We start from the raw sequence: 12,448 nt of genomic DNA on the forward strand, positions 1-12,448 counted from the left end.
AAGCTTTTGCCATACTGTTATGGCGCATCGCATCTGCTCATCGAAAAACTTAACGATTTGCTATATCACGGGACACTTGATATCAAGGGTCAAGCAGCCCTCTCTCGTTGCATACAAGAACTCTTCGCTTCGACACTGGGCGTGGTTTATCGGTGCATTCGTCCATTCACTTGCGGCATTGCTCTCCTTGATCGCTTGAAAGTGCGATAAGCGCATGACGCGCACTCATACTATAGATTAGTGCACACCTGCACAGAGCGCACATCTCGCAACCATATCATAGACCAGTCGCATGGACAGGGAACACAACCACACGGACCTATTGCCGTCATGCTACAACCTTTGTGCATTGCGAAAAGTCACATGAAGCGTTGCTCGCGGGGCAAGTCATGGTCAAAGCATACGAGGATGACCTCTCAGGAGTCTATCGGTGCTTCCGTGCTTTGTGCGGCATGACTCAGTCTCGCAGGGCTTTCGAATTATAACGAGGACATGGATTTATTCTCACAAACTGTTGCCGTATCCAGACCCCTGTCGTAATGTCAAAATGCTGTTACATGCCGTCTATCCGATGAGGCTAGCTTCGAGCCAGATCTCGCTATACCCTGGGTTGTCTCAGGTGTATGTGGGTCTCTGTGTGCATGCACGCAGCGAAGTGGAAGCCCGTTGGGAATATCCTGCCGAGTGTAGTATCGGTTATGGATCAAGTTAAAGACCATCTTCTGTTGGGAGTGTTCATGGAAGTGGTTGAGATTCTATAACCTGCACATTTTGTACGGAGTCCTGGGTGATGTTTATGGTTTGTCGGGTTGTAAGTGTTATATGCATCGTTCGACCCCTTGATGCTAATGATAAGACTTCGCAGGGACTTTGCCACCTGACTCGACGACAGTGCTTTCCGTCAACGCGAGGCAGACCTCATGGCTTGTGCCACTGGGGGTTTGTCGTCTTCGACTGGAGCCCTTGGGCCTGTTGATGATTATCGCATAATTTTTTACTTTGCTCTTCTTCGTGAAGAGGTTGTCTTTTGTCATAAAGTCAAATAGGTTTTGGTCGCAGGTTACTTTACACTTCATATACAACATGATATCCATCGTAGCGACATCGCTCATGTCATAAAATGAACTCAGTTGAAGCTCTAGCGATCTCCGTTATGGTGACTGCAGATGATACGGAAGCTAAAAAAACCTTGCAATTGTATCGACTCAGTTCGCTCCATGAAGTAATTCCGATTCCGCCAAATGTCTCATGACTCCAAGCGAATCTCGTCCTTGGGGCGTGAAGTTTAGTGACGGTCTGCAGGGCTCATCCTGAAGTAGGCGGGATTGGTAGGTTATTCTATGTTCTGCGCGATAGTTATAGTTGCAAACTTGAACGATAATATTGTACACGGCTTGTGGCTTGGTGATTGAATTGACACCACCTAAAGAAGATACCCTTTCTCTTAATCAAGCTTAATCAAGAACAGATCACTCGCTTCAACGTTTCATCGCTAGACATCACACTTTCCAATCATCTTCAGCCTCGCGACCCTTGTAAAGGTATAGTAGGCGTATCTGACTTGTCAAACAGTAAGAAGCCTCTACATGATTTCTCAACAATAGGAACTGAACGCCTCTTGATACAGCGCCACGATGGAACCAGGATACACCATGGAGGACGTGAGTCTCCCCATAAACTCCACGGTAAACGACCTGAAAGTAACACATCATCATTGTAGATCGCACCTATTGCCGTTCTAATGGACGAGCTGCGCTCGGAAGACGTTCAACTACGCCTCAACGCCATCCACAGCATACCCACAATTGCACTTGCTTTAGGACCAGATCGCGCCCGTGACGAACTCGTTCCTTTCTTGCAAGACTCCGTCGATGACGAGGATGAGGTACTACTAGCTTTGGCAAAAGAACTTGGAAGGAATTTTGAGGAGTATATTGGGGGAAAGCAATTCGCTCATGTCCTGCTAGGCCCTCTGGAGAATCTGTCGGCAGTAGAAGAGACCCTTGTACGGGACAAGGTGCGCGTTTTTAAGAGATGTTGCTGGATGCGTTCGTTGATAACTTATGCTCTCGCCACCAGGCTGCAGAATCTATCGCCAAAATAGCTGGTGTCCTATCTACTCCGCAAATCGAAGAGTTTTACATTCCACTCCTAAAGCGGCTATCACAGGGCGAATGGTTTACATCGCGCACCTCGTCTGCTGCCTTGTATCCTCCAGTTTACAACAAAGTATCGTGGTCGATTCAGGAGGATCTCCGGAAGGGCTTCGCCGCTCTGGGTGCAGATGATACACCTATGGTCAGACGTGCCGCAGCAAGGTGGCTCGGGGTGGGTGATACATATTCTGTTTCTGCGCCGATTGAAACATCTGTGCTTTTGACAGCCCTTTGTCAAAAACTTGTCAAAGCAACATGTCTTGTCGGATGGCCTACCAATCTACCGCAGACTTCAATCCGATGATCAGGATTCTGTGCGCTTACTCACAGTAGAAGATCTTATTGTTATCGCGAAGCAACTTACGCCACCTGAGGTGAAGGAGCAGTTGTTGAAGCAAATCAGACACAGTATTGCTGATAAGAGCTGGCGAGTGAGATATATGGCCGCCACACACTTCAATGAGGTGCGTCCCCGATGCCGGACTTCACGGTCATGTGGTTGACCCAATTCATATTCGCATTTAGCTCGCAGAAGCCGTCGGCACAGAGCTGGTCAGGGAGGAGCTGATAGGTCAATATGTGCAGCTTCTGAAAGATAACGAGGCAGAAGTGCGAACAGCAGCTGCAGGCCAGATCCCAGGTATGTTAATCAATATCACCATAGAATGGTGCTTGATTCAACGCTTGACTTTATAAGGGTTTTCAAAACTGCTCGAGAAGGAAGTCATTCTTGCACGCATCGTGCCTTGTGTTCGTGACCTCTCGCACGACGCGTCTCAGCACGTGCGTGCCGCTCTTGCGAACCATATCAGTGGCCTTGCACCACTCTTGGGCAGAGATGCTACTACCGAGCATCTCTTACCCTTGTTCCTGCATTTATTGAAGGACGAATTTCCTGAAGTTCGACTCAATGTCATCAGTAAGCTCGAGACTGTGAATGGCGGTAAGCTCCTTGCCCATTTGCACACAAATGGCTCTCTGAAAATACTATCGTCAGTCATTGATATCGAACTCCTGTCTGATAGTCTTCTTCCTGCCATCATTGAACTTGCAGAGGACAAGTCATGGCGCGTCAGACAAGCTATCATAGAATATATCCCCCTTCTCGCAACGCAACTTGGCAAGCCTTTCTTCGACGAACAGCTCGGCAACCTGTGTATGTCTTGGTTGGGTGATACGGTCTTTAGTATACGCGAATCCGCAACCATTAACCTCAAGAAACTGACCGAAGTTTTTGGCGTCGATTGGGCGAAGGTTCAAATTGTGCCCAAGGTCATGGGTATGGGACAACATCCAAATTACCTCTATAGGATGACCACCGTGCAGGCGATCACAGTACGTCATCATCTTTACTGGGCAGCAACAATTTGAGCGGATCTTCAAATTACAGACTATCGCGCCTTCCCTGAATCTTGCAATCGTTCAAGCTGAGATTATCGGGCCACTCCTGCAGCTTGCCGAAGACCCCATTCCGAACATCCGCTTCAATGTCGCCAAGTCTCTAGAGATTCTTGCCACTACCTATGGAAATACTACCGAGGGTCGAGAATTTGTCCGCCAAAGCATCGTTCCCGTACTAGAGCAACAGAAAACAGATTCAGATGCAGACGTGCGTTACTTCGCTACACGGGCTCTTCAAAAAGCCCTGTCAGCGGATATGTAAGGCAAGTGCTGAAAGCCCGACAAATTTATCCACGGCGTTGACCTGCGTAGCACAGGTTGATTAGGCGAAGGACCTTTGCAGTCTGCGCATACCCCGCATTCTCCCACTCACGAACATTTCAAGAGAGTAATCAGTATTGTACCTCCTTTTTTGCTCAATGAATCATGAACTGCAGATAAAACACTGCTTATGATACTCCGCGTCTGATTACATCTTTCTCTGACTCCGTCTCCGGCCTGCTTCACACAACGTGTCCTCTTCCAATAATAAATAATGCCCTTTAGTATAAACCAGTCCTCTGCGTCATGTCCTAGTATTCGTCCATGTCCCAGGTAAAGAGCTCATAATGTCGCTGCGCCATCTCGTAGTGAATTGCTTTTCATCACGTGATATGGACGCGAGGTGGAGGGAACCAATCAGAAATGAGGCATGATTAAGGTTTGGCAAGCTACAGATTGGGGTATAAGAACGCTTCTCGCTGGATGAGTTGCACTTTTGCATCCTACCACAACTATCGCAAGTCTGGGCACTTGTTGGCTACGTCGTTCCCCTAGTCTATATCTCTCATAACTTCAGCGCGAGCCGCTTGTCTTAATATCTATAACCCTTCTTCACGCTCCTTTTCATCCCACTCCTTCATAATGCCGGTCATGCGCTCTCTCCTTGTCTTTGTGCCCGCCGCCGCCATTACGCTGATGCTAAGCACGCCCTTCGCAGTACAGCATGCCCTGGCAAAACCAATCCCGGTGCCGTCTTCGCCGAGGGCCTTTGGCGGGTTCGCAAACTTCGCTGCCAGAACGAACAGGTTACCAGCACCTAAGCATCTGGCCTCGCATACTACAGCCGTACCAACTACTAAGCCCCCGAAGGTGCCATCGCGGATAACGGCGGGGAACGCGGGACGCAAAGCCGCCAGGAGTGCTTCGCACGTGCCGCGTGAACCAGTTCCTACGTCTGCCAGTGCTCATGGCAGCTCGACGGCCTCGAGCCGCAAACTTGCCCTTCTGCAAAGCTATCACCGTCAAGCCTTACAACACGCCGAAAACTATCGTATGTCGGTTTCGAAATGGGGTTGTGTGTGACTATTACTCATTGTTCTCGCATAGACAACCTAGCATCAAACGCAACGTCTGCGTCCGCTTCCAACCCAGCATTCCAGCAGCAGGCATCAACAGAGCTTTCGGGATTCAACACGAACTTCCAGGGCTTCACAACTGTTCTAGCGGAGCTTGGCGGTGACAAGGACGTCGCAAACCTGGATCCCACCAACAACCTAGAGACCTTGCTAGAGAGCATCGTCAACGCCAACAAGGACATCCTCACAGTCACTTACAACCTGGTTGTCTCGTTGCCCATCGTCGGCCCGATCTTGGGTCCCAGTAAGTCTCGCTAATTTTCAGCGTGCGTAACGGTATTGAATTCTCCTTGTAGTCGTGTACGATCTAAAGTGTATTCTGGACGACCTCCTGGACATCGTCGAGAATCTCTCCGATGCCATCATCAACGCGATCCAACCCCTTCTTCAGGCCGTTCTCGGCAAGGCTGTCACGGCGACATGCGCGTCTGGCGTCCAGGTTGCAGGTCTTTGCATATGACAGCGGGTTAGACTCAACTTCTTCTGTAACCACAGACTATCTGTAGAACCCATGCGCTGGCGCTTCTATTAGAGCGCACGTACGAATTTGTTTTGTACTTATCTTGCCACTGTATTATAACGGCCTTCCTCATGTTTTTGTTAACTATCTATGCTGTTCGCTCGACTACATCCTTAACAAAACGAAGCTGTCCATTATCATGTGGGCTTTGATTACAATGTACAAGGATGTCTTGAATCCGTTTGCTGTATGAAATACGAGTCCCGACTGAAAGTGAGCTCCATAAGTATTAATACTACGTAGATAAAGGGCGCGATTCCGGTACACGTGCATGATGTCGCTGTGGGAGGGCAGCTCATTCCTCAAACACCCATCTCTCAGCGAGGGGCCCAATTTTTGGGAGATGATAACGTGCAAGACTTTCGCGCGAAGCTCCAAGATACGCTCGTACGCTGAAACTCGTGAATTCGGGAATCATATCAACTTTGCGAATCACTCACGCCATGAAAAGCGCGGAAAGCGCGAATACAATGGTGAGGAATGACTGCACCCATGAAGGAAAACCAAGTAGCGGTGCGAATATGCGCACCAATAGTAGAGGTGTCATTAGCAAGGCAGATTGGTAGGCTGTTATTCATGAGCTCAGCGGTAAATCAGTAAGGAAGCGGGGAAGCGGTTACCATGAAACCGGACATAATCATTATGAGTTTCCAGCACAAGTAATATCAAAGCTGAAGTGGTTCATAACGCGACAGAATAGTTGCTCATTCTCGCATTACTTACCTGAGATTGGGCCCCATATATATGCGAAGGCTGATAGGACGTCCACACGCATCCCATAACTTGTTTCCCACTGGTTCTGCTGAACATCTTCCTGGGTACCCTCATGCCCGCTTATTGAATTGCTAAATGTAGGAACGCCGCCAGACTGGTAAGATATCTCTATTCCTCGTGAGGATGAGTGAACAGGAAACCATGGGCGCGCATTAGAGCTCGAAGATGGCGCCAATCGATAAGAAGAGTCATCTGGGGGTGGGGTCTGCACGCATAGGTACAATTGGGTTCACAAAGATATAGAGAATGCTTACATAGGGCGCGAACGAAGAGGCAAAGCTGGACGACATCGCAAGGTCTATCACAAGGGAGTCCAGACTCCAAGGAGCTATCCAACCCCTTTTGGCAATTCCAGGTGGCTGTGACCGGACTCTGCCGAACGGACTTTGATCTCCTTACGCCTCCATACACTATCCCGTCAAGACCCCGGGAAGAAAAGGTCGCAAAACGTCGAGGACGACAAAAATCATGGTAAGAGTTTCCGTTGAATGCTGCGGGTCCTTGTTCCATGTTGAATCGTCGAAACCGCACGAGATCTGTGGTCGGGAGGCGATGGATGGTACCAATGCAGCTTGGATGTACTAAGCTTACGAACTATGACTTTAGGCCGACAACGCAGCACCGGTTACCCTCCGCGCCCGTAAATTCATCACCAACCGCCTTTTGGCGCGCCGTCAGTTTGTTCTCGATGTTCTCCACCCATCGCGACCCAACGTACCACGAGACGAGCTCGCAGAGAAATTGGCTACCATGTACAAGACAGAAAAAGCACGCGTAGTCTGCTTTGGTTTCCGAACACAATTCGGTGGTGGACGTAGCACTGGGTTTGCGCTGATTTACGATGATGAGGCATCACAGAAGAGGTTCGAGCCTAAACACAGACTGGTCAAGGCAAGCTTATGTTTACCCTATCACACGACTGCCGTCTCATTATCTATCTAACCAGTCTGGCCTTGCGACCAAGGTTGACAAACCTTCACGTAAACTGCGACACGAGAGAAAGAACCGCGCGAAGAAGGTACGACGAGTCCTTTGGTTACGTTCGAATGGTGCACTGATGCACTTCGTCTGCAGTTCCGTGGTACCAAGAAGACCAAGGCTGCCGAACCCGCCAAGAAGGGCAAGTAAACATTGCCCTCTCACATTGGTTTATCTCCGTTTCTTGCTCGAGTGCACCCTTATTATCGAGAAGCTGTACTATGGCATATGTCACACCACAACCACATCCATGAATCATATGCACATGCGTGGCTCACAAGCATTTCCATTGGCATTCGCGCATTTTCTAAGAGTATTACAAGACCAGTTGGCTATTTTGGGTATCGATGTAGTGGTAATATAGTCGAGCATGAAGTTCTAGCACCAGGGGATGAAACACAAAGTAAAGCTTTAGAAGCCAAGCTTTTTGTGGATGATATCTGGATCTTCTTGATACTCCTCTGCTGATACCCACATCTGTGGATATGTTTCAGAACCGCCCACACAAAACAAGTTCAGACTAACCTTCTTGAAAGTCCCAAGGCCTGCGAGAATGGAACCACCTATCCATGTTGAGTATTTGCGTTCCGGAGGGGCATAAATCTTGATCTTGACGTCTTTCAAAGCCAACTTCTTGATTTCGTTGAGAAGACGGTCCCCAAAACCTTCAGAAAGGTGTTATCAATGCGGGAGTGACTTGTCTACCGAAGTTTACGGACCTTTACATAACGTGCTCCCTCCACTCAGCACGATGTTCGAAAAGAGACTTTTCCGCAGATCCAGATCAACTCGATTGATGGAATCAACGACAACCTGATGAACACCTGCGTATTCTTGCCCAATAAGCTCTGGATTAAACAATATTTCGGGAGCACGGAACCGCTCGGGTCCCAACTGCAAGAAATATGTGATTGGTGTCTCCAGACAAGAAGCTAGGAATTCACCTGAACTATGTTTCCGTCTGGGAGACGAAACTCTTCAGTTCGGCCCACTGTATCCTTCTCCTCTTTGGAAGGATTTAACGCGATATAACAGCATTTTTCCTTGATTATCCGAACAACTTCTCTTTCTGCAGTCGTGTGCAGGTGATGGCCAGATTTTCTTAGCAGCAGCTGTAGATGGTCAGTTACGTCCCTGTGTATACGACATATAAGGATTTTATTCGACGGGAAGATTAAAACCATACCTTCCGGCGACATCCACTCTTCGAATCGCATGAGGCATGGAGAAACCCTCGAATACTGGGACAGCATGTGTAACGCCGTCCCCGGAGTCGAGTACTATGCCCGTTGTCCGCCCTGAAGAATATCTACAGATAGTTCGAAGAGGGTCGAAACATACATGCAAAGTCTGTAGCTTACAGCGAAAGAACGGCCTGCACCGACAGGAAGAGAGCTGGAACATTGAATGTATCGAAGAATATCTGAGCGGCTACATCACGATTACTCCTTGGATTGAGCGGTGCTTCGGTCAAAAGAACTGGGTGCTTTCAGGGATTCTCGTCGGAATGTCTGGGCCTCTATAATAGATAAAGGAGACATACCTCTTCACTGAGGGTCCCAAGCTCTTCGGCATATATCCAACTCCAAATACGTTCCATGTCATCCCAATCGGTTACAATGCCATGTTCCATGGGGTATTTGATTTTGAGAAGACCGCGGAACTCTTGCGCGCGACGACCGATGAAGACGTCACCTTCAAGAGCGCCGGCCATGACACGCACATGCTTTGGTCTCCCAACGCTAGCAATTCAAGTGAATAGGAATACACTTTGACTAGCATCGCATTGTAAAAACGTACAATGACGGGAAAAAGCATTTTGGATGATCTTGACCCGCGAAACCTGCTTTGATGGTTCCAGAGCCCTGACCGAACTAAGCTTAGCCTACACGCGCTGCAGTTGGAGGATGAGTTACATTATCTATCACGACAGGTTGATTTGTGAGGACATCCTCAAATTCTGCCGACATCCCTGCAGAGACAACGACCTGAAAAAGTTTTGGCTAATAGAGGCTGCTAGTAGGATAAGAGATTGGGTTTGACGATCAATTGTGCTTGGAGGTGAAAGTGACGCGTTCGACCATTTGAGCGTGTTTCTCACATAATGCCACTTCCATCACCTTCACCGCCATGGTGCGACACGATCCCACACGGCTCATTGGTTTACAGCTATTCTACTTTGTTTTTATTACGCTCATACTACGCATCGTAAGTCGAGTTCTTCTTTGACATAATCCTTCATCAACAATCTCGCAGGCGCCAGTCGAAGCTATCATGAATAATAAGTGGGAGGTCACAAACTTCTGCAAATGTGGTGTCCCTTCAACTTGATCGTCATGCTGGAACTAACCACACATCAGGCATCTGCTTCTCCGCAAACTATACGATTCTATCCCTGAACACGCCCGACAACCCGTCCAAACCTTGTCTGTCGTGCACTAAGCAGTGGTGCTTGAATCAGAACCTGCCTATCTGCCTTGGTGCATCTCTTGGCGACACAGATCCAGACACTGCGACCGGTCTAGAGGGAGATGTCGAAGCGCGATGCTTCCGTGTGTCCCCAATTTCCCTGGGAGTGCCAATATTAATTTATCACTGCCAGAACGAGATTCTCCTAGGGACCAGCTTGTGGTCACCCTCTTTCTATTGATTATCCTCGGGTTGTTACTTGGCGTGAGCATTAAAAACCGCATGCTCAAGGCAGGTTTGGACTCGAGTACGGCATGGTCTGTCAGCAGGCGCTGGTGGGAGGTTCGTATATTTTCTTGGCAATTTGAGTGTTGCTTAGTCGCCACTGCAGGAATGGTTACCACGTAGGTATTCTGAAGACCACAACCTTCGTGAGCGTCCTGCTCGCTCCGCTGGTAACGAGAATCGGGGAAATTACAGGGAGATATCGAATACGCTTCCCATGTAGCTCTTTGATATCGATGCTATGTATAATAGATCCGCGATGCCCTGCCCACACATGTTTCCCTTATAGAGCACGATCAGGCGCTGCGCTTCTTGAATTCAGACCACAACATCTTAATAACCGTTCCCATTCTCTTTGGCAGTTAAGGGGATAACGAACTTGCGTGGTGTCATACCAAGCTTTTCTACTCGCGCTTCATGGGCTCATTGTGCTCCAGGGCCAGTGCACATTCCGGGGGACATCAGGTGTTGGGAAGCACTGCCGCCCAGTCAAATGGGCAAAATTATGGCACTACATCCGCTCCTGATCCTCGCGCCGCAGCTGCAGAGGCTGCTGAAAGAAGGTTGAAAACGGTAAGCCTGCGAATTAGTAGTATCCATTTACAGGATTCACCAGGCAGCATAGGCACAAGCACGAGGCACAAATACCTCGAATCCAAATCGGGGACGACTTGCTGGGCAAGTCGAGACTGCGAAAGCGGCGAAACCAGAACCTACGCCAAGGGAGGAAGAACGCTTAGTGGTATGTCAAGTTCTATCACCAATTCTTTACCGTTCCTCACTGTCACTTACATTTAGTGGGATTGAATAAAACATTGTGCGTGTGTATTGCCTCCCGCCAGTACAACATGCGGGCATCCATAGCTCCAGACTTCTCATTCTGACCTTCAGGTTTTCTCGTGCCGTCTAATACTACGTGATCGCCGATCCTTCCCATATTTTCAATTTACCTCGGACCCGCTCAAACATGAAATGATCCCTCAAGCCTCATGGCTTGTACTTCGTGTCCTACTATTATCTTACCCGTCATCAAACTCAGCGGACCGCCGGTGGGACAACATGATGTTCGAACACGTTGATTTCATGTTCTTCATATGTAGAGGATGCCATAACAAATTCTCTTCTCTTCCCATGATCGAGGAGAGTGACGCCGTCTTGTTTCGTCTTGTACATGTACTTCCTAAGATACAAATGGGTAAATGATGATTGCTCGAGGAATGATACACTTGTAGATGGGCTTGTGTGAATCCCCCAGTTCGGTTCATTGCAAGGAAGACGTTCGATTGCCACGTGGCTGTGATCGTCACAACCTCTATAGTCCTTAAAGTTGGACTCTTTTTGCGATCATCGAACGCGTGAATGTCATCCGCAGGATGGAACAAAGTGTTGTGGGAAAGGCAGCCTTTTCCTGACAATTACATTCATCCTCACTCTTTCCTCTCCTCCTTGAGGCGGAACCGTTGGTAGGCATAATTTATCTTCAAAACGTGGTACTTAATATTCCCCAAAGCTAACTTCAAGCCGTACACCTATTGGCCACTAGTACTGCTATGCTGTGCGATCACGCAGCACTTAGCGACAATCTTCACATTCCTCGCAGTATTTGTGAGGCTCAAGGAACGCTGGCTTGATGCCCGTGTATTGCTGTGGGTCTCGATAGTCAGTTTCTTTGGAGGACATGCTCTGTGTGAGATCCTCAGCTCTAATACCGTTCGCGGCGCCTCAACCGGTACGTCGTGCATACCCGGTGACCCCTGGGCTCTTCACTGATTGGTTGCATCAACCAGGCTCGAAAACGATCAAATCGTCCCTTCTTGTTTTCCTTGCTTTGATGGGATTATCACCTGTGTTGCGAACTTTGACTGCAGCAACGTCCTCGGACTCCATTTGGGCGCTTTCGGCATGTCTCTTCCTTCTTAACGCGTTGCTCGCCGATTATAGCTCCATGAAACCAGTCACGCAAGAAAGGTGGGTTAGTGCCACACTGGTCATTGTTGTCAATTCTCATCTCCCGTATAGACTGACGTCCGTACTGTCCATGAATGCCGCGATCTCGTCATCGGTTGTTTTGGCCTCGCGACTGCCTGACGATTTAGCCGTCTTTTCTCTTGTCCTATTTGCTGTGCAATTGTTCGCTCTTTTCCCGATGCTGCGTCACCGGCTTCAGGTAGGGTCGGCAATTTTGCCTGGTAACGTTATCGTGTAACTTTGATTATAGGTTACACCGCAAGTCGTACAGATCCTCTTCACACTCATCCTTTGTGTACTATCGTTTGTTCTAACGGTGCCTTTATCCGTATCTGTTGCCTCCATCTATGCATGTATTTTGATCACGGTAACCTTCGTTGCTCCGGGAGTTCTGGTCTGGGCACAGAAATACAAAAAGCACGTCACCCCCCAAGCTTTTTCCTTCCTTTCTTGTTGACATGTCTTTCTGCAGTGAGATAAGAGGACCGTGGGATGTCGCAGTTCCAAGGCTTAATTGAAATGCACAGACACTGTTTGGAACGTGGAGTACACATCGTAGA

At 48.6% G+C, this 12,448-nt stretch overlaps 8 protein-coding genes across 8 annotated transcripts; 6 read left to right on the forward strand and 2 right to left on the reverse strand.

Annotated features, from left to right (window-relative positions):
- The first annotated feature begins 1,181 nt into the window (after positions 1 to 1,181).
- On the forward strand, positions 1,182 to 4,162 carry EDB91DRAFT_1110845 (armadillo-type protein). The gene is made up of 10 exons (XM_041317722.1): positions 1,182 to 1,571; positions 1,628 to 1,661; positions 1,721 to 2,017; positions 2,080 to 2,328; positions 2,384 to 2,620; positions 2,682 to 2,796; positions 2,854 to 3,099; positions 3,154 to 3,491; positions 3,547 to 3,820; positions 3,875 to 4,162. Exons 2-9 carry the CDS (start codon positions 1,635 to 1,637, stop codon positions 3,817 to 3,819), a joined length of 1,782 nt encoding a protein of 593 aa, XP_041181587.1. The 5' UTR covers positions 1,182 to 1,571; positions 1,628 to 1,634; the 3' UTR covers position 3,820; positions 3,875 to 4,162.
- Positions 4,163 to 4,514: 352 nt separating this feature from the next.
- On the forward strand, positions 4,515 to 5,414 carry EDB91DRAFT_1046475 (uncharacterized protein; the record flags this gene model as incomplete). Its single annotated transcript, XM_041313269.1, has 3 exons — positions 4,515 to 4,869; positions 4,926 to 5,198; positions 5,251 to 5,414. The coding sequence occupies 3 exons, from the start codon at positions 4,515 to 4,517 to the stop codon at positions 5,412 to 5,414; spliced, it is 792 nt and encodes a 263-aa protein (XP_041181588.1).
- Positions 5,415 to 5,602: 188 nt separating this feature from the next.
- EDB91DRAFT_1110849 (uncharacterized protein) lies at positions 5,603 to 6,650 on the reverse strand. Its single transcript, XM_041317723.1, has 5 exons — positions 6,503 to 6,650; positions 6,198 to 6,453; positions 6,095 to 6,145; positions 5,915 to 6,041; positions 5,603 to 5,866 (listed from the first exon to the last, which is right to left on the reverse strand). Exons 1-5 carry the CDS (start codon positions 6,536 to 6,538, stop codon positions 5,770 to 5,772), a joined length of 567 nt encoding a protein of 188 aa, XP_041181589.1. The 5' UTR covers positions 6,539 to 6,650; the 3' UTR covers positions 5,603 to 5,769.
- A 30-nt stretch (positions 6,651 to 6,680) lies between these two features.
- EDB91DRAFT_779558 (ribosomal protein S24e-domain-containing protein) lies at positions 6,681 to 7,740 on the forward strand. Its single transcript, XM_041328370.1, has 4 exons — positions 6,681 to 6,725; positions 6,855 to 7,139; positions 7,195 to 7,266; positions 7,323 to 7,740. Exons 1-4 carry the CDS (start codon positions 6,717 to 6,719, stop codon positions 7,374 to 7,376), a joined length of 420 nt encoding a protein of 139 aa, XP_041181590.1. The 5' UTR covers positions 6,681 to 6,716; the 3' UTR covers positions 7,377 to 7,740.
- Positions 7,588 to 9,196, reverse strand: EDB91DRAFT_1309650 (actin-related protein; the record flags this gene model as incomplete). Its single annotated transcript, XM_041325081.1, has 9 exons — positions 7,588 to 7,703; positions 7,752 to 7,891; positions 7,946 to 8,120; positions 8,171 to 8,360; positions 8,413 to 8,535; positions 8,588 to 8,712; positions 8,770 to 8,968; positions 9,027 to 9,091; positions 9,143 to 9,196. 9 exons carry the CDS (start codon positions 9,194 to 9,196, stop codon positions 7,638 to 7,640), a joined length of 1,137 nt encoding a protein of 378 aa, XP_041181591.1. The 3' UTR covers positions 7,588 to 7,637.
- A 140-nt stretch (positions 9,197 to 9,336) lies between these two features.
- EDB91DRAFT_779417 (uncharacterized protein) lies at positions 9,337 to 10,240 on the forward strand. Its single transcript, XM_041328369.1, has 4 exons — positions 9,337 to 9,537; positions 9,587 to 9,778; positions 9,829 to 9,977; positions 10,027 to 10,240. Exons 1-4 carry the CDS (start codon positions 9,501 to 9,503, stop codon positions 10,141 to 10,143), a joined length of 495 nt encoding a protein of 164 aa, XP_041181592.1. The 5' UTR covers positions 9,337 to 9,500; the 3' UTR covers positions 10,144 to 10,240.
- A 97-nt stretch (positions 10,241 to 10,337) lies between these two features.
- EDB91DRAFT_1047118 (uncharacterized protein) lies at positions 10,338 to 10,731 on the forward strand (the record flags this gene model as incomplete). Its single annotated transcript, XM_041313303.1, has 2 exons — positions 10,338 to 10,493; positions 10,546 to 10,731. 2 exons carry the CDS (start codon positions 10,338 to 10,340, stop codon positions 10,729 to 10,731), a joined length of 342 nt encoding a protein of 113 aa, XP_041181593.1.
- A 548-nt stretch (positions 10,732 to 11,279) lies between these two features.
- On the forward strand, positions 11,280 to 12,406 carry EDB91DRAFT_1235429 (phosphatidylinositol N-acetylglucosaminyltransferase subunit C; the record flags this gene model as incomplete). The annotated part of the gene is made up of 6 exons (XM_041321319.1): positions 11,280 to 11,379; positions 11,431 to 11,649; positions 11,708 to 11,888; positions 11,940 to 12,087; positions 12,139 to 12,305; positions 12,361 to 12,406. The coding sequence occupies 6 exons, from the start codon at positions 11,280 to 11,282 to the stop codon at positions 12,404 to 12,406; spliced, it is 861 nt and encodes a 286-aa protein (XP_041181594.1).
- Positions 12,407 to 12,448: the final 42 nt, after the last annotated feature.

This window comes from Suillus paluster (genome assembly GCF_016628075.1).
Source record: "Suillus paluster strain FC165 chromosome Unknown EDB91scaffold_7, whole genome shotgun sequence".
In the NCBI taxonomy this organism is placed as follows: Eukaryota; Fungi; Basidiomycota; class Agaricomycetes; order Boletales; family Suillaceae; genus Suillus; species Suillus paluster.

Coding starts and splice junctions, on each gene's coding strand:
- EDB91DRAFT_1110845 (XM_041317722.1), top strand. CDS start 1,635: ATGGAACCAGGATACACCATGGAGGAC. Junction 2,329..2,383: donor CCGCAGCAAGGTGGCTCGGG/GTGGGTGATACA, acceptor TGCTTTTGACAG/CCCTTTGTCAAAAACTTGTC. Junction 2,797..2,853: donor AGCTGCAGGCCAGATCCCAG/GTATGTTAATCA, acceptor TGACTTTATAAG/GGTTTTCAAAACTGCTCGAG.
- EDB91DRAFT_1110849 (XM_041317723.1), bottom strand. CDS start 6,538: ATGTCGTCCAGCTTTGCCTCTTCGTTCGCGCCCTAT. Junction 6,146..6,197: donor TATATGGGGCCCAATCTCAG/GTAAGTAATGCG, acceptor GAACCACTTCAG/CTTTGATATTACTTGTGCTG. Junction 5,867..5,914: donor CTTTCCGCGCTTTTCATGGC/GTGAGTGATTCG, acceptor CACGAGTTTCAG/CGTACGAGCGTATCTTGGAG.
- EDB91DRAFT_779558 (XM_041328370.1), top strand. Junction 7,140..7,194: donor CTAAACACAGACTGGTCAAG/GCAAGCTTATGT, acceptor CTATCTAACCAG/TCTGGCCTTGCGACCAAGGT. Junction 7,267..7,322: donor GAAAGAACCGCGCGAAGAAG/GTACGACGAGTC, acceptor CTTCGTCTGCAG/TTCCGTGGTACCAAGAAGAC.
- EDB91DRAFT_779417 (XM_041328369.1), top strand. CDS start 9,501: ATGAATAATAAGTGGGAGGTCACAAACTTCTGCAAAT. Junction 9,538..9,586: donor GGTCACAAACTTCTGCAAAT/GTGGTGTCCCTT, acceptor ACCACACATCAG/GCATCTGCTTCTCCGCAAAC. Junction 9,978..10,026: donor TCAGCAGGCGCTGGTGGGAG/GTTCGTATATTT, acceptor TCGCCACTGCAG/GAATGGTTACCACGTAGGTA.